Here is a 20,534-nt window from a genome sequence, read left to right as displayed (position 1 = left end):
AGCCACAACATTGCATTAATGTCATACTTCGTTTCAAAATTCAGTTTTCTGCTACCAAAATTCAGAAACTTACACTTTGAGAATACTTCTAATGTTTCAGGTGCAAGTATTATAAACTTTGCACTCAAGTTTGCATCTCAAAACTTCACTGGTAAATACGATGGGGCCAGATGGGTTTATATCTCCATAGCAAAATCTGGGAATTGGAAAGCAATGCATAGATTAGGCTGAGTTAGCTTTAACTACGAGAAAAGCACTACTAACCACATCTGGCTACCAGTTAAAGAACTGCAACAAAACATGTTTCCCCTTTATCAGCATGATGTGGCATCTGTTTTTAGAACAGAGGTAGCTTGCTGCATTTAACTAATTATTCTAAGAGTTATATCTTGTGACACTCAGATTCTGCTACTCAAATAAACTTCATGAGAGCAGACTTTTATTGACAGCATTGTACAACTTTGCTTCCTTTGGTCTCCTCTTGACAATGAGTCAGGGTTTTACAGGCATATATAGAAAGGGCAAAGTACCTGTAGATAGTTAATTGGCACTCCTGTCAGTTTCATTACTAAGGTTATCATGCAGGAAGTCACTGATGAGTGAATGTAAGCATCTGCCATTCTTTACAGCATATCCTGTGTTGGCAGGATTTACTTATCCAGTAAATGCATCCTTTTGGATGAATTGATATCAGACTGAAGCAGTGTTATCTTGTTCAGAGGTCTTTTAATTCCCATTGCTGCATGTTTCATTATGATATCCAATGTGGAGCTGGCCAGCACGAAAGCCAACAGGTTGGTCATGAAATCCTAGCTCCATTGAAATCAGTGTAAAAAATCCCATTGACTTCAACAGGGCCAAGATTTCACCCTACATGTTTAACCAGTGGGCCATCCCATGACTGACCAGTAAGCAACTGTCTTCACAATGTGCCATATATAATATCCATAATGATGTGAACATGAGGCCCTTCTTTTTAGGGCCTTATTCTTCTGCCCACAGATTTACCAAGCTGTGAAATAGATGTTTATGATATAAAATAAACACTGGACACAATGTCAGGAGCAACATATTTTAGCAGTTTTGATTTGGAGTCTAGAAACCATCAGATTAAAGTGGCACCTGAGGATTGAGAGAACTCTGCCTTTGTGACACCCTATGGGACTGTTTCAATTCTGCAGAATGTCTTTCAGTCTCATGAATGCACCAGAGGTGTAGTAAATATACCAGGGACACAGTTCCAGTATGGAGTAAATGATCTGACCCAAATTGTGAGAACTGAAGACATCCTCACACTCTTAGATTACTTCATTTGTTTCCATAAAACATGGGAGAAATAACTGGTAGACATGGACAGGATTCTAAAGCTTTTTAAGGAGTTAGGGTCTAAACTTGCACAAATGTCAGTTTGCCAGGAGTCACATTACCTTCCTAGGATGTATAGTGAAAATGGATTGGAGCCCCAGAAACTGAACATTATACAAACCTGGAGGAGGTACAGAAGCTTGAAGGCCTCTGAGAATAGTCGAGTAGATTTTTTTTTTTTTAATACTCAGAGTGGGCAGCACCATTATACCACCTAACTAAGGGCAATTTTGTCTGGATGGAGGCATACCAAACAGTATCTGATTTACTGAATGAAGGACTGCTAAACCATGCTGTGTTTAAATTCCCAGTTCCATCCTGTCCACTCATGGTAACCTGGAATGCCTCAAAACTTGCTGTTGGATTTACATTTGAACAAATTGATTAAGTCAGTTTGCGTAGTGGCTTTTGAAGGTTGCAGATTAAAAGAGAGAGAAATTTATTGCTCAGCTACAGAAATGGAGCATTTAGCTATTGCGGAGGCCCTCAAGGCCCATTGTCCCTGCTTAGCAGGTACGGAATTCACAGTGTACACACACCAGAGTGCGCTACAGTGGCTTCTTATGAAGCACCGCCCAGGAGGAGGCCTGTGGAAATTGATACACAAACTCTCTGAATATACATTCACAGTTCACCATAAACCTGGAAAGCAAAATGTGGTTGCATATGCGCTCAGTGGGGGAAGGCAGTGAGAATAGACTCAGGCTGGTCTTGTGAGCACATCTGGGAAGAACAGTCTAAGGACCCTGAGTTATGTCTGGTGTGCCAACAGAGCTACAGAAGGAGAACCTGCCTGGGGAGGTTCAATGCCATTCAGGAACGATTATCCATTGATCTGGGCTCTGGTTACCAACTTGGTGATGTATGAAGGTAACAGGCTTGTCTTGCCAGCAAGCTGACAGAGAGCGGTACTGCAGTGTCATTAGCAGGCTACCTGGGGTATGAAAAGACACTGAGCCATGTAGCCAACTGATTTTTTTGGCTGAGCCTGGCTGCAGATGTTAAGGACTGTGTACTTTCCTGGCACCTGTCAAGAAAGGAAAGTGGCAGCAAGAAGAGGCAGAACTCCTTTGAGGGAAATGTCCCAATCTAATAAACCCTGGGAGCACATACAGATTGACTTGTAAGGCCCTCTACCAGAAACACCTGGTGAAAATCGGTGTTTGTTGGTAGTGCATAACACCTTCTCAAAGTACATGGTGGCATAACCACTGAAGAATAAAAAGATTGAGTCAGTTCCAGAGGCACTGATGAACCATGTAGTGTTGCAGTTCAGCCCCCGCAACTACATCTGCAGTGATCAGGAGAAGGATCTTGAATCATGGTTGTTAGACAAGGTTTGCTGACATCTCCAGATAAGCAAGGTGAGGACCAGTGTTGCCCATCCTGTGAGAAATGGGGTGTGGGGAAAGTAAACCGCACCATTCATTCTCTGCTTAGAATATAGTCAGTGAAAACCAAAAAGATTGGGACATTTGTTGTCTTTGCATATAACACCAGCCAGCACTCAGCTAATCCATTACTCTCCTTATGACATTATTTTTGAACCTTATTAATAGCACCAGAGATTGCAAAGCCTGGAGCAGAGAGCCAAGCCCAGCCAGCCCCACAGCACAGGAGCTGCAGGAACCGCCACTGTGGGGTGAGTGCCGGGCAGAACCAACCCCCCCCACACACACACACACACCCCTCCCTGGGAGACAGGATCTGACTGAAACTACCCCAGGGCAAGGCTGTAACCAGAGCAGGGCAGCTGCCAAGGGTGCAAAGATTATGGGGTGACTCAGGCTGGCGATGCCAGCGAGCTCGGGCCAGTCCCACATGGAGGTGCTTGGAGAAGGCGCACTACCTCCGTTCCCTGAGTCACCTCAGTGAGCCAACCAGCCTGTCTGGGTTGGGGGGACACAACCAAAAAATCTGGGGGGGCATGTGATCCTGCATGCTCCCCCTCCCCACACGCATCACTGCTGGTCGTTGGTGCAAATATGCTTGCTCATCCCAGGTGCTAAAATGCCTAGTTACAGCTCTGCCCCAGAGGCTCCACCCACAGACTATTTATTGAGTTGCAACAGGCCATAAACATTTACAAATGGGTCCTGAGCCCAAATAGGTTGAGAACAACTTACTTAGTCTTTCTCTAGCATATTTCCTACGAGATACCTGGAGGGTCTACAAGATGCCTCTATGCCAGAGCAATGCTGTACGCCCTCTATCCGTTGGTCTTGCTGCTATCAAGGGGAGTTCCTCATGCCAAGGGTTTGCAGGGTTGGTTGCTTAAAAATAAATGTCTTTGCTGTCCAGCACAGTGCACTGGAAATTACATTGGTGTCAATGCCCAACTGCATGACCTACATTTAGCCCCGAACACTACAGAACTATTTACAATCTTTTTTAATTTCTCATGGACTTTTTGGAGCATACTGATTCTGTGGAATGACAGCGGCAGATTTTTAATGGTCCACTAATTGAATTTGTTTTGGCTAGTTCCCAGCAGGGTAACTTCTTTCTTCCTCCTCAAATTCCCCTGAAGTTTCAACTGAAAGATGATATTCCTCTGCACTTCCTGTAGCATAGTGTTGGCATGTGTTAATTAACTCTAGCATTCCACCTGAGACCTAGCTAGTTCTGGTGGCAAGCTCTCTCTCTATTCTGTAAAATGCTTTGGGAACATTCTGTTTTAAAGGAACAGTAAGTTATTCTTTTTGTAACACCAATTGCGTTCTTCAACCCTGTATGGAGGAGATTACACAAAGTGCTTACCGGGGTTAGTATGATCTTTTTGTGTAGTTACATTCCCCTCAGACAATCAGAAAAACCTACACGTTTCAGAATATTACATACACATTCCCAAGCAAGAGTACAAGTAAGGGAGTGCCTCCCTCCCTTTATTTTTCATATCATTTGCTCCTGAAGTAAGCTTTGTATTTGCATGCCACTGTTAGCTTTTTAAATATCAATAATAGGAATCTGCCTGAGGTTATTTTCCCTTGTTTATGGTGATACACTAACATGCTGGAAGATAGCAGCTGTTGGTAAGAACTAGGAAGATTATCCTTTTTAACTACCCCCATCCCTTTCATACAGTAGGAGTTACACTATATTTTCTGTGTGGGTTTTCATATGGATATGCAGTTAGCTGGTTGTTTGGGGAGTTGGTGTTGAAAAACAGAGCTGGCATTTGGTTTTAGTTGCATTTTCAGCAATCTTTTGTATGAACAATGACTTTGAGTAGTTACATGATACTATATTCATCTTGATTTATTACTGGGGAGATGGCTTTTTTATTCTGTGGGTCATATTTTCATTTGTTGTCTACAATGTTTATAATATAATGCATATATTATGTGTCAGAGATGGATTCTAGCGCTATATATTTATGTAAAATAGAAAACAATATTTACCCACTTTTATAAAATGTATGGATAGCTACAGATAAAAAGTACTAAATATTATTAATTATATTTATTATAGGTGGGGCTGGTAACACTTCCTATTATTAATGTTTCCCGACACTTCCCATTATACAACCCTGTTTTCAGCTGCTTGTAACTTTGCCTAACTTCAACCATTTTCGCTGAAATTTTCTATAGTGGCTATCTGCCTCAGGCTGAAGGTTTTGGGAAACTTCAGCCAAAACAGTTCAGCCATTTTAGAGAATGAGGCTAATGAAAAATACATTATTTTGCCCATGTTAGAAAAAATTCTGACAACTTTTTATTTGAGAAGCTCCTGTTTTGGAGCAGGGACTTGACATTTGACGGGGGTGTGCCTTTGACTGTGCCCGTGAAAAAGCAATCCAAATCTGGCTAAATTGAAAAATTGCAGTTTGCACACACTCAGTAGAAACCCGCTAGACATGTCCAGCCAAATTCCCTGAAGTTTCTGTGGCTCTAAATTCCCTAACGTTACTATTCAAAAAATAGTATGTGATTGTGTAATTAAAGACCATATCATAATGGGCAAGCACAAATTAAGGTTGCACAGGTAACCTTAATTCTGGCATTTCCTAACTTTATGAGTGCTTGACTTTGCAACCTTAATAATATTCTTTTCAGATAATTTTTGTGTGTGTATTTATTATGTACAGTGTGTTTAGTGCGTGGTAGTTGAGTGGCCCCCCATGGAACAAATACATTTTAATGAGGGAGTTTCTCATGGAGTGAGGTTGCAGGTGTATGTGGCTGTGTATATATAACTACATTTAGGGTATGTCTACACTGCACACTCTTTAGGGCAGTACGTAGATTATATGCTTTACACGTTGCCACCCCCACCTCAGCACAGGTATAAATAGCAGTGTAAACGGTGTGGCACTGCTTAGGCAACTAAAACAAAGACATGTCTGAACCCTGTAGGTATGTGCCCAGCATGGGTCTCTACACGCCCAAGCAGTGCCTTTCCCATCTACGCTGCTACTTTTAGCAGTGTAATGTCCCACTGCCTCCCTGCTACTGGAGTCTTTGCCCACCACAGGGAAAGGCTCCAGCAGTGGGGAAAGGATCTGGCAGAGGGGAGGCAGTAGAGAAAGTCTCTGCCTTTGACAGCTTCCCCTGCAGGAGCCTTTCCCCACTGCCTCCCTGCACAGGATCCTTTCATGGACACGTGTAGCTACATGCCACAGCGTGGACGCATGCTTTTCGCTGCAATGCATAGCTACATACCCTACATGCCACCGCCAGTGTAGACATAGCCTTAGAGAGTTCTGTATTTGTTGTTCTCCATGGTAAACGAACTATGTTTCAATAGTTATTTACAGTGTAAACAGGAAGTTTCTGTCTTTCATATTCTGGGATATGGAAAAAAATGGGTTTATGTCTCTCTACATTTTCATGATATTTTATCTATTCAGTACCTCAGCTATAGTTTTCTTTCCTGTTACATTAAAAAAGAGCACGTTTTACTTTCACTCCATCTTTATAGACATCCAACTGCTATTTTTTTCTTTTTTCCATTTTTGCTTATTGTTTGCACCAGCTGCTTTGAAGTCACACTTAATTAGATTCTTTTTATCATTTGGCATTTGAAGTAACTGTATGTTGGATAACAAGCCACTGGATCTTTGAACTTAGGGCAAATTCCATCTTTTGAAGCTTGAATCATTAGGAGCAAAGGGTGAAATCAATGGAAATTTATTTATTGCTCTGTCACTGGTGTTTAAATAAGCCTGTGTTTGAATTTAAGGTACTCTCTGGCCTCTTTAAGTCCTTTTAAGCTTCTTAGTAGCACATTTTTTCATAATTAAAGATGATTCTCTCCCTCCACCCCCTCTGCACAGGTGCATGGACTAACTGCAGCAGAACCATTGCGTTGCTATAAGCGAGACAGGATCTGAGGGCCTCCTTCACACAGCAGAGCAGAGCTGAGAAAGGGAGCAACATGCGGACAGGGCAGTGGATTTGTCCTCCAGCCATTCATCTCCACCATTCATGCAATGCAGAACAGCCATGGGCTTTACTGTTCTGCTTCTCTTTCACAGCCTGTAGTGCAATATTGGATCAACACACACCCCAAACTTCCTCTGCTTTTCCCAGCACGCAGCCTTGTAACGTGGGCTGGGCTCAAAGGGCAGCATTCGCTCTTAATTGCAAGGGGAAATCATATGTTAATGCATATTTCCTTTTTTTATGCTATATTTCTTTCTATTAGGGTCTTTCCAACACAAATACCACAGACAAGAGGTTCCCTGTCATATTCCCTGTCACACACTGAAAAAGGCTGAAATGGCTGCCTTCAGAGACAAGAAGTAATTACAAAAAAAAAAAATCAATCGTCCGGCTGTTACGGAGTACGTTTATTTGACATTTAAAGGCTACCATGACATCTGTGTTACTTCAGTATAGTAAGAACTACCTAACTCAATGGCAAACAGCAAATGCACTAATAGTAGAAGAAAAGCGGGACTTAGAGGTACAGTAGAACCTCATAGTTACAAACGCCAGAGTTACAAACTGACCAGTCAACCATAAACCTCATTTGAAAGCAGAATTAAACAACCAGGCAGTAGCAGAGACAAAAAAAATTTTTTTAAAAAGCAAATACAGTACAATGCTGCGTTGAACATAAACTACTAAAAAAAATAAAGGGAGAGCAGCATTTTTCTTCTGCATAGTAAAGTTTCAAAGCTGTATTAAGTCAATGTTCAGTTGTAAACTTTTGAGAGAACAACCATAATGTTTTGTTCAGAGTTACGAACATTTCAGAGTTACGAACAACCTCCATTCCCAAGGTGTTTGTAACTCTGCGGTTCTTCTGTACTCAGACTTCATCAGCTGTACAAGCTCATACCTATTAAACTGGAATACTTTGCTTTGCAACATATTAGATACAGTAATTAACTTCTCAATGAATGTTTGTGTGCACTGCATATAATTATACCATAGCTGACACAGACAACCTCTCTTGGCTTCCAAGTATATAAAGTATTCTCACACCCACGGGTTAAGTAGAAATCCTGGCAACTAGTATTTCTGCCAGGAGAAACTAATCTTTGTTTAACATGATCATTTTACCCATTAGGTAAAGTAATCCAGTGAGATGGTTTAATGCTTTGTTAGGCAAAAAGATTCTTTTCCCCAAGAATCAGGCAGGCACAGACAATACTGAAGGGGGGTTATTTACGGTACCAGGAAGACTGACAAGCAGCTTCAAAAATATGGTGCCACCGTGGCCAGTTATATACATTCTCTTATCAATTCATTTGCATTTATCTGTACATACAGAGACAGACATTGTTACAAATCAAGAGAGAACCCTGAAAAAAGATAAAAATAAGAACAGTACATACATATAGAGGTCATCCTAATTGCATCAAACATCTATGACTACCTTGTGGGGGAAGGAGGCTGGGTGTGGGGGGTAGGGATGAGTGCTTACAGATATCCGGTGGGCTGTGAAGGGAGGGTTTGTTCTGTTTTAAGAGCTGCGTTACTGGGCAGGCATTGACCATGTAAGCTTATCAGTTGTTTACAGTTGTCAGTGTCCTTGCTACTGAAATGCTTATTGAAGCATTCCTGCTTGTTCTGCGGTTTCTATCTTAGCTGTTAGCTAAATTTTAACTCTTGCCTGACAGCTTCTTGGGAATGGCATAAAACAAAGAATAAGTCCAGCACGCAGTTGAAAGGGTCAAAATCATCCATTAGTATATTCAAAATCTTGACCTTTTCAGTGTACAGTTGGCCAAAGTGTTATTAGTTTTGTAGTTTGGGAATATCAAAGATTTTGGCCAGGCTTTGTCATTCCTCCGAGCTGTAGCACCCTTACACCAGCGATGAGGCAGGGTGGCATCCACATCAGAACAGATACTTGTGTGCATTTCATGAAGAAGAAGAAGATCTGCTCCATCTCATCTGATATCAATTTAAAGGACAAGCTGAGCGTGGAAAAATAACATGGCCTTATTTGCTGATTTATAATTTTCTATTTAAACCAACTCTGCCTATATCATAAAGGATGTTTCAAGATCGATGGGGGAGGGGAAAGTTTTTCCCATTCCCTTTTATTACTAGCTGAGCCAGATGAAAACAGAAAACAAGTATTTATGTGTATTCTTGTGAATAAAACTTTCCAATTTGCTTTCTCCATTTACCCACTTGAGACCTTAATCCAATCCCCACTGAATTCAGTGGGAGTCTTTCCCACTGACTTCAGTCAGTACTTGATCAGACACTTACTCATGTACCTTTGGGTTGGGTGATTTTTCTGTTTGCAAAAATGTTTAAAGCAGGTGAAAAGTGTCACAAATTCTAGTACAAATAAATATCACTGAGAATATTTGCACTGGCAGTGTTTGCTCAGCCATTTGAAAAATTGTATTGCTTACACAATAGATTTGAACAATTATGATGATATATGGATAATTTGTGAACAAATAAACAGGACTTCAGTTTTAAGCATCCAATCACAGATTGGAAATGATACCAGGTAGCTTAGCTGATCAGTTGTATAGCAGTGAATAAAGAATTGCAAATACTCACAGAATAGTTCCTGAATAATCCATAAACAATTTTTCCATACATATAATTCAAACAATTGTGAACATACTTGTTAGAATCCCAACCTAACTGTTGATAATTCATAAACAGAATAAAAGTGCTGAATTCATTGATTAAATTTTTCATAGTGATTAATTCAGACAGCTCTAATTGCTTAAGACACTTGCATATAAACAGGATTGTTCCTTAGAATTTCATCTGCTCTTGATACTTATTCATTACCTGAGTGAGATTTCCTTTGCCAAGCCTTATCAGTACAAATCTATGCAGAGCAATCTGAAGGGGAAAATGAAAAGCAAAGAGGAGAGACAATTATTCTCAAGAGTGAATACTATTAATCTTGTGTTAAAATGGAACACGTTACCCTTTGAAAACTGGCATTGATCCTGAAGCCACTCCAGCTGACCTTTCTGATAAACAAATCCCTTAGAAACGTTGACTCTACAAGGAGAAAAACTAGTTCCCCATTTCAGCACTTCAGCAAGAAAGCTTAGGAAGAGGAAAAGGTGTCGCTTCGTCTGAGTCCAATATACAGTGAAGCAAGTGAAATGTTTGACGTTTTTATTTTGTTTTTGTTATATTGGCAGAGGATGTGAACAGATTGAAAGTTGACCATTTGAGAATGAAAGCAGTTCTTCCGCTGTATAAAGCAGTAAGTTTAACGAGCTAGAGTATGTCCGTGTGTCTGTTTGTCTGTCCTTTTCTTATATCACGTTTTGCTTCGTCAAGATTGTGTTGCTGAGAAGAGTTTCTTGAGCTCCTAGTTTAAAAAAATTACTGGAATTTTATTATATGTTCAGGTTTCAGAGTAACAGCCGTGTTAGTCTGTATTCGCAAAAAGAAAAGGAGTACTTGTGGCACCTTAAAAACTAACCAATTTATTTGAGCATAAGCTTTCCTGAGCTACAGCTCACTTCATCGGATGCATACTGTGGAAAGTATAGAAAATCTTTTTCTACACACAAAGCATGAAAAAATGGGTGTTTACCACTACAAAAGGTTTTCTCTCCCCCAACCCCACTCTCCTGCTGGTAATAGCTTATCTAAAGTGATCACTCTCCTTACAATGTGTATGATAAACAAGTTGGGCCATTTCCAGCACAAACCCAGTGGGGGGAGAGAAAACCTTTTGTAGTGGTAAACACCCATTTTTTTCATGCTTTGTGTGTAGAAAAAGATCTTCTATACTTTCCACAGTATGCATCCGATGAAGTGAGCTGTAGCTCACGAAAGCTTATGCTCAAATAAATTGGTTAGTCTCTAAGGTGCCACAAGTACTCCTTTTCATTATATGTTCAGTTTAACATAAGAGCTTTCCGGAGAGTAAGTTTTAATTCAAATTGTGCTTCATAAGCATCTATGTTTAACAAAAATAAAGTCTACACAGTAAAACTTTCTTAATTCACACTAATATCTGGAAGCCCCATTGTGAATTATAGAATTCTGCAGACAGACAACCAAATGGTCACTTATAAAAAAAACCAAATGTAATGCATCACAAAATACACTTCTGTTCATCCCATAGTAATAGGAGATCTCACGACAACCTTGTGCTATTACAGCCTAGATGAAAAACAGGGAAATAACATTGATTTTGTGCATGATTTATGGAGAGTGTGGATTCCAAGTGTATCTCAGTTTTAATGAGCACATATTTTGATTACTCTTTATCTCTCAAAGATGGATAAAAAAGGCAAAAAAAATTCTATGGATATTCATCACAGTTGTGATTAATTCATTTCCATCATGTTCAGGAAAATTTTGTATTTCATTCCTGCAAACATTTGAGTGATTGGATTGGGTTGGCCCAAATGTTTGTGGAAAGCAAATGTAAAAGTTGCATACATCAGAAGCTGCAAAAAATAGATTTTGAATTTGGGTCAAGAGTATTGGTAGATGTATCCAGTGAGAGAACAGAAGCAATACCACATGATTATCTATTTAAAACTAAGCAACACCAGATCAAATTTCACAAGCCACATTCAATCAATCAAGCAGGTTAAAAAGCCAGCATATGTTTGAATAAACAACTAACAAATAGATCTGGGGAAATTATGAACGGTTTGCAGATATTCTGTTAGCAAAATGAGGAGCCACATTTGTTGAATAAATTGTTTATCATTAATTATTTTCTTACCTGTACTATCTGTCAATCCATTTCTAAAGGGACTATTATCGTAGTATCTGGGAACTACACCTTCATACACAATGAAACATAAAACAGATTACTACACTTAATTACCAGATAAATTGCCAAGAAATTGCCACTATAGCTTGATTATTAACTTTTTGGTGTATTATTTGATGACATAATACCAATTATATGTATTTATATTAAAGCATCCTGCTTTCCTGCTGAAAAGAAAATAATACAGGTTAACCTTGTCTTAAATGATTGTTAGATTTTATTTGCTTAACCTCTCAGTAAATAATAGTTATTTGATATAGTCCATTTATCCTGCTTAAAAAGAAAAAAGGGACATGGGAATTGCTGGCTTCATTGATATTCCTAATATAGTACAGTGCTGTAGCCTCACTTCTTGGCAGAAAAAGACCTAAGAAAAATTAAGAGACTCTGGCCCCAATCAAGCAAAGTACTTAGCTATATCCTTAATCTTAAACACATAATTAGTCTCATTGAAAGTAATGATACTACTCAAGCTTAAAGTTAAGCATGTGCCTTTGTACTTTGCTCAACTGGGGCCACTGAGCTTGTGAAACTCTTATTTGCTCCTGAAACCTTTTAGAACAGGGTCTTTTCAGATATCCATCCCAAAGCCATCTACACTACAAGCGAAACTGCCTTACAAGAAAATCTGAATATTCACATGGAGAAAAATTGCTATAGGGGCAATATAGGCTCATGGGAGGTGAGAGTCCATATCTTTTTTACAGGTATATCTACAGTACCCACCGTTGTTATATCTGAGCACTGAACAAAGTACCTTAGATTCACATGGCACTTTCCAGGAAAGCATCAAATGCAATAGTCCATGGAAAGGCAGTCCTACCCTAAAATGCTGAGTCTGATTCTGGAGAATGGTACTATTATCACATGTATTATGTCACAGCCCACCATACTAATAAGGAAGAATACACACAAAGCCTCACACTAGAGGTGGAAGGATGAATTTAAGGACCATTGAACATTTTAGATTTCCCCAGTTATCTTAAACCACAAGAGCCCCTGCATGAACTAACTTTGTACCAATCAATTCCCAAAATGCTCAAAGTTCAACAGTACTCAGCAATTATTATTCCTTTTTATGGTGAGATGTTTAGCATTTGCACACACTGGGATATAATTATACGTATGCATCTTTATCAATGTATCTATCTCTGTTTCATTAGTTGTACATGCTGGCATATTAAATGTAAGTGCACATAAAACACAGAAAGAATGTTTGTGGAAAGAGGAGAATCAAAAGTTCTAACAAGGAAACAGAGATACTGAACAAAGCTAGATTTTTCAACCCAACATATTTTCTACACCTGGCTCTTTAGGAGGACAGTTATATGTTTATAGAACATCCATTTTACCATGCAGTTATGTATCTGTTATAATGCGCAGTGAGTGACAGAGACAGTTTCTGAGCCCCTTAAATAAGAAAGAAGCCCTTTTCTGTTAACGATCACGAATTTTTTAATTTTCAAAAGTGACTCGTGATTTTTAGTGCATAACGTGAGGCATTTGATTATCAAAAAGTGCTAACTATCCGTCTGAAAAGCCGGTCCCCTTAAGGCATTTCAAGTTGAGCACCCAAAAATCACTAGTTACTTTTGACCATTTAAATCCATAGGTCAAATTTATCCCTGGGCCAACTGCATTGACTTAGAGTTATATTAAATTCCATTGACTTTAGTAAGTGCAGTTACACAAGAACTGAACATGTCACCATATAGTAAATACAAATAATGATTTAAAAGAGCTTTGTGACATCAGAGAATAGTGGTCAGGAATTTGTTTTTCAGTCCTATTCTTAAACAGCACCTGGTTTTCAGCAAGGGATAATAATTAATTAAAAAGGGATATGAAGTACATGGGGTTAAATAAGGAATATTCAGTTTGAGAATGGAGATTTCTTTTCTGATTGTGTTCTTTCTAACTGATAACAGCTAGAGGTCTGCATGCTGTAGCTAAAGGATGCAACAACCAGTTTGTGATTATTCTCTGGAACTGGATGAAAAACCTTACCCCAAAGCAGAATGTCATCTAAACAAGCAGACTGACCCACATGAAGAGAATGTTGATTTGTCAGGAAACAATGACTCAGAAAGTGACATCTTCCAGCCCTGCGAAACAAGGGCTATCTCAATTGGTATGGACTGTAAAAGGTCACCAGATGGCTGCATCCAGAGACGAAGTCGCAGTGAGCCTCCAATCCTCCTAAAGGTTCCATTGAAGGAGCATGAGGAAAGCTACAGTGCACCTTTCCAGTTTGACAGGCATGCTCCAGGCAGAATTTCCACCTCCCCAACGCTAAGGAGGCTAAGAAATAGCGTGACCTCCGTCTCGCAAGCTTCAGGACTTCAGGAGGGCTTTGATGGCACTAGGTTGGGAAGCCAGAGGGAGCACACTGGTTCACTGCGGCATATTTGTAAAAGTCCACCTCGGTGTACTATGTACTATGCCTCGTCCTCATTTTCATTATCCTCCTGCATTCATGAAAAATTGCTATCTTTCAAAGAAAACTCTGAAACTCCAGCAGCTGCTTTGGAGACTTTTGACCTCAAATCAAAGCTACCACATCAAAAAGATCAGCTCAGCAATGGTAGTTCTGAGCCAGTGTTTCAAAAATTTTGGAAGGTCAACACTGCTACCCTGCCTGGGAGAGAACAAGTTTCCCAGCTTAACACTACTCAGCAGGAATGTGTTCAGGTAACATGAGCTAGAATGGAATATTCCTTCCCCTTTTTCAGCTCTGTATGCTTGAATTATATCTCAAAGTAGAGCATGGGCAAACTAAACCAGGGCCTGTCTGATTTAACCACAGCCTGACCTGGGTGCCATTACTTAAATAGACCAATGTCTATGTTAGTCAGGAAGGAAGGTTTCTCCTTCACAATTGGTGAGTAAGGCGCTGAATTTAGCAAAACGCTTAAGTAAATGAATAACTTTAAGCATGGAATAAATTGCCTAGGAAGGTTGTGGAATCTCCATCATTGGGGATTTTTAAGAGCAGTTTGGACAAACACCTGTAAGGGATGGTCTAGATAATACTTAGTCCTGGCTTGAGTGCAGGGGACTGGACTAGATGACCTCTTGAGGTCCCTTCCAGTTCTATGATTCTATGTGATTCAGTCCATCCCCATTCCACAAAGCACTTAAGCACATGCTTTGCTGAATAAAGGTGGACTTAAGCATGTGTTTAAACACTCTACTGAACCAAGACCCAAAGCCTATTTTTTATTTAAATCTAAATAGTTTTACTTTATTTTTTCCCCTCAAATATAGAAAGATATTATTGCTGTCAAATGAGTTCTGGCCCCATTGCCTCTATGAACACCTTTCAGGAAATAATTAATTAGACTCATATTTGAGTCTGGAATCATATTTCCACTGGAAACTGATGCTCCTTAAAAAGAACTGGATTACTGTCTTTCATAACAAGTAACAACAATTTCTCACTTTCTTTCAGAAAAAGGAACTACTTATCTCAAGGTACGCAAGTATTTTTTTTAGCTTATTCTAAGCTGAAATCCCTTATTCTTTTAAATTTAGTCCAACTAGTGGAACGCTCACTGTATGCACATGCATGGAAAACTCGCATTTAAATTACAGGATCACTGGTTAGTTTATACTGCAGGTTGTTAATGAGATTTATTTGAGAGGCCCTCTCTCAGGCATGCCCTGATATGTTTGCACAATGTTTCAGTTGGCCTGTCTGGGACAGCTACACAATAGTTTTGAATTGCTAAGCAGGTCTAGCCATTTGGATTAACTAGTGTCCAATTTTATCTGTTGGAGAACGTAAAACATCCCAAAATCTTGAGTGACTTTTTTCTACAAGAGCTTTGGAGAATAGCTAGCACAACAGCTCTACATTGTTCTCACAAGAGAATCAGATTGAGGATAACTGCTGGGTGAAGGATCGTTAACCCTCCAGACCAAACAGAATATATGAATTCTCTCCTTTGAAGAGTTAGCACAGCAACTTGCTGACATGATATGGAGTTGTAAAGTGCAGTTTGCTATACCCGATCTCACTAAGCTCTTAGAAGAGTTGGGTGAATACTATAAAGAATTTTCAGGGAATATTAACTTTAATTTTAAACTGAATTTGCTTCAGCCACACTTGTACTCCTTTTGTGTCTCCTTTCTGTAAACATTTGCGCATCTGAATTTTATGTACACAACAAACAAAAATAGCAACAAGAACATAAAACAAGATAAGCATCACCAGCACCTCCCTACATATCAGTTCCTTGTTTCCTGGTGTTATAATCATTTTAATGAACAGTACCTTGAAAATTTTAGGTGGGATACATGGAAGGTGGACCAGTAAAACTGTTAATGCTAGGTTGATGATGCTTCTAGATGGCCAGAAACTAAACTAAACAGCAGAAATAGCCTCACAAACAACATTAAAGTGACGCGTTCATGGCTACATTTTAATAGGACTTACCCACTTAGGTATTGGCAGGACTCTAATGTGAGTGAGTGTCAAAAGTGGGGGTTAATTTGCTCAATGCCTCACATGGGAAGGAAATTCCTAAAACATGCTCCAGTGTATGTGTGCATGTGTTTAAAAGCATACGGCTCATGGGTGGGCCAATTCCCCAAATTTTCTGAATTGCTGTAAATCCCAACCCACATTTCAGTCTTTGGAGCTTTTAGCAAACAGGAGACTATGGGAATAGCCACTCTGATCTGTCTGTGTCAGAGCAACACTGCATAGAAACAGGCCCAGTAATAGCATGAATGTTTGTATGAGCAGGAGATATAGTTCTGCTAAAATCTATCTACTAGTGGGTAGATCTGAAAATTTCTGATGATTGAATTAGACAAAAGTTTAGTACTCAGAGCTTCAGCTGGGTTAATTTTGTTGATTTCATTGGAGCCGCATTAATGTACGCCAGCTGAGAATCTGGCTCTCCAAGTGTATCTAAATTACATCCAGTGTCATCTGGCCTGTTTAATCAAGAAATCAGAGTGGAAACCTTACAGAATGAGTTGTACACTCATGGATAGAAAACACTATGAGAATATTTTATGATTTTGATGGTACATCATTATCTCTACTTCTTGTATTGGCCAAAATGAAGATATGCAGAGCTGTAAGAAAAAAAATGTTACTGTTTTCTTTGTTTTAAACAACATTTTGAAGTTCAGTAATCGGATTTGGTTCAAGTTCTCAGCAAAGCATTTATTCAACTCTGATTTTATCCAAACCGGTTAATTCAACCCTAACGTAAATCCCTTGGTATCACAGTCAGAGGAAACGCTATTGGAATGTCAGAGAATTCTTCAGTTAGAAGACTGCTGTGAGGGCTGGCTGAATAGCACTATTTCACAGATCAGTCAGAAGAGCCTATAGGGCAGAGATGCATCCCTGCACCTGCAATCCTAATGGACGTGCCTTTTCTCTCAGTTTACTATGACTTCATCTTCACCCTACCCCATTCCATTGACATGCTGCGGAATTTACTACCAAAATGATCAAGCTTTCCCCCCCAGAGACGCTCCTCTCATCCTCAAGTGTAACCAGGACAGTCTGTTATTTTCAGTGGGATATGGGACACAGGCCTATCCATTTTTGAAATCCTGTTCATTCCCTTGTGCCCTCCAGATGAACTTGCTTATAATATTGTTGGAGTATGCCATGGTCTAATTTACTGCTGCACACATCCTACAATGCTGATCTTGGTGATCTATTGTTTTTATTCTTACATAAATTAGATTTATTTTAGTATCAACTTTGAAAGCATTTTTAAAATCAAATATGGTGCATGATATAGGTCAAGTATTCCCTGTCACATCTGAGATGTATTATAGCTGCAATTAAGAGACAATTATGAACACATCAATGTGCACGCCTTAAAAACATATCATGTGACATTTCATTCCATTGCTAGGAGAGATTGTACATAGTGTGTGTTTGATTTTTCCACATCCTGATTTACTTAAAGGTTTTTAATCATTTTCTATAACTTTGTAATACAAACTGTTGACATTGTGTTGTTTCACTGGCAAACCAGATTTAAAGGAAGAATTATTGCACAAATATTTGCAAACCTTGTTGCGCTTCAGTTCATCCCTATGGTAAACACAATCCTTTCATTCAAGCACTTAAGCATGAAATTCTTCCCCTCCTCCCAAGAAAAAAAATCCTGAAGAAAATGCACACCTACAAACATTCTGTAGGCAGAAAATAATGGTGAAATGCTGTATTTCTATGTAGAGAACTCCAACTCCGGTATTTCAATTGCACAGGATTCCAGCTTTCTTTCTCCAGCAAAACCAACAAAAGAACCCAATATAAACTTTGGCTCAGGTGGTCACAGATTGACACATCTACGTGTGCATGCATGATTTAGGCATGCAAGTCACTGATGCATACATCCAAGTTGGGGTTGCCTGCCTCCATGTACTGTAGACATGCACACGTGTATCCTCAGCTTGCCTATACATGTAGGAGATTCGCACACCTAAATGATGAGCTCAGTTAGGTGCACGTGTCTTTGAAAAGGAAGAACTTTATCTTGATTTTTGATTATGCTACTATTTAATTTGATTACCAAGAATGGCAAAGAGCTACCGGTTGTTTGTCATCCCTGTTTTCAATAACCTAGCATTCAGTGTCAAAACAACTGCCATTAGCTATTTTTTAAGATCAGTAACAGAATTTTCTAAATTGGTATCATGAATCCAAGCTGATGGAAATCTGCCGAACTTTACAGTTTAGCCATTATACCACATGAAGTGGTTTATTGCCCATTACGCTGCAGCAGCTGGCTTGTACTGGAAAATAAGTGTCTTCAAGGTTACCATGACTGGAATTAGAAGTAGTTTCAGAAGCAGTTTTAAAACTGGGCTCTAGGACCATGACTATTATCATCATTTAACATTTGCAATGCAGTAGCATCTAGAGAACGCAGTCAGGGCACTGCGCTAGGCACTATGATCATAGCCACATGACAAAAAGTCCCAGTTCAAAAGAGTTTACAATCTATGTATCAGTTTTGAATGACATGAGAAATAAATCTCAGAGCCTCACTATAAACCAAAACATTAACAATACATTTGAAAATAAAATTCAGTCAAATACATATACTTACATTTAAATTAACAATTCCCACTCCCCATGCGTCAGATCTAACCAAAAATGGAATAGCTTTCTGTTAGTAACAACAGTTGGAAAGAGCTGCTTGCCTTACATCAGTAAGCATGTTAAGGCATATTATATTGCAAATTACAGTGTTATAAAATGTTTGAGTAATTACCAACTTTGACTGAACACTCTCTAGAGATTTATAAACATGAAAACATCACAAAATGGTCAAAAGGAAGTGAAATATACAAAGGAATACTCAAACTTTTTAAAAATCCCATGAAATTCTTCTCTGATTTTCTAGCTTTTTTTTAAATCAGCTGAATTACATCAAAGATTAAATCAGCCCTCTTTACCCATGCAGGCCAAAGGTACCTACAATCATGTGTGGACTTAATTAACATCCCAGGGTGCTGCTATTCTATTCTTTATTCAAACACTCTCTTGTAGGGGCTTCAAAGTGAATCACTGAATGCATTTAAATGCTTCTGCAAGAACTTTAACCTTTTGTTCCTCCGCTCTTAAATATTCAATCCCTGGCCTTGGTTGTAAACTCAATGGGTCTCTTACTAGAGAAGGTTCCTTATTCTTTTATTAAATGCTCCTTTTGGCTAATATATAGAGTCTTTTTACCTGTTACCTATTAATATAGCATACAGTAATTCAATGGGATTGTGTAAGACCTGATACATTATATAAAGAAAAAATGCTGCAGGAGTCCATTTTTTTTTAAATCCATTGTAAAAGGAACAGTGTGGTCTATGCCTGGTGTGGGTCGCAACTGAGAATGCCACATTCAGGGCAAACTGATAAAAAATAGGATAGATAACCGACCGTTTGGGGTGTATGCTAACATTAGAGTTCATCAACCCAGTAAAAGTGAGTTCCTGTATCACCACACTGCTTAACAAGAAACTAAGAACACAGTGTCCTTAGGCAATCCAGCCCCTCCCACCACTCAGACATCAGGTCTTTATGATGAGGGGTTACTGAAAACCAGAGTCATCATATTTAAGGTTCTTCTAATTCCAAAGGATCAGCCACTCCCCTAAGTCAATATGTTTACTTTAGATTTTACCAAATATCATGCTGTAGCCAGTTCCTTTAGTAACTGAAAACTAAAAGTTTATTAATATAAAAAGAAAAGAAGAGTTATTAATTGGTTAAAGGAATCATATACATTACAATTGATTTCAGAGTTTGCAGGCGAGAATAATAGCAGTGATGTTATATAATGTTATATCTGCTAGCTTGTAATAAATCTCTCTCATTCACCCATTAGATTGGCGGTCCTCAGTCCATTGTTCAAAGCTCTCCTTTGTTAGAAATCATATCCAGAGATGTGGAGCAGAAATGAAGATAAAGCAGTCATGTCACAGCTTGCAGTTTATAGCTCAGCCCATGGGCATGGAAAGTTACTGGCCAACATGGGGTCCAGGGTCACATGAGCATGGAAAGTTACTGGTAAAAGATGGAGTCTTAGATCACATGTCCTTACATGCCTTGCTGAGTCATCAGATGTTTTTGGGAGGGTCCCTGGAATTGTTGATTGTTCTTCATGGGCCATCAAGCAGGCTGTCTAGTGTTGATGAATAGCTATCTAGGGGTATCACCCAGGAACACAACACATGTTTGAGATACAAATACATAGCAAATGTTCTTAACTTCAGATACAAAGATGATACATGCATATAAACAGGATTATCAAATTTAGCAGATTACAATTTTTGCATTTATACCTTACATCAGTGCTTCTCAAGCTATCTGATGTGGGGGACCGGCAATTTTTTTTTTCCAATATGCGCGCAGACCGGCAGCCGATGGCTCGCGGACGGGCATCAGTCCGCGGACCACCACTTTGAGTAGCACTGCCTTACATGACATACTTTGTATCACATTTAGGGCA

The 20,534-nt window shown here is 39.2% G+C and overlaps 1 protein-coding gene across 1 annotated transcript in view; it reads left to right on the top strand.

Moving 5' to 3' along the window:
* Positions 1–13,500: 13,500 nt before the first annotated feature.
* PLEKHG7 (pleckstrin homology and RhoGEF domain containing G7) overlaps positions 13,501–20,534 on the top strand; it is a 62,619-nt gene continuing 55,585 nt past the window's right edge. The window contains exon 1 of the mRNA XM_043546975.1: positions 13,501–13,910. Coding sequence (XP_043402910.1) covers positions 13,501–13,910 — 410 coding nt within the window. The remainder of the gene's footprint in view (positions 13,911–20,534) is intronic.

Source organism: Chelonia mydas, chromosome 1 (assembly GCF_015237465.2).
Source record: "Chelonia mydas isolate rCheMyd1 chromosome 1, rCheMyd1.pri.v2, whole genome shotgun sequence".
In the NCBI taxonomy this organism is placed as follows: domain Eukaryota; kingdom Metazoa; phylum Chordata; order Testudines; family Cheloniidae; genus Chelonia; species Chelonia mydas.
This window is presented reverse-complemented; position numbering and strand designations above follow the sequence as displayed.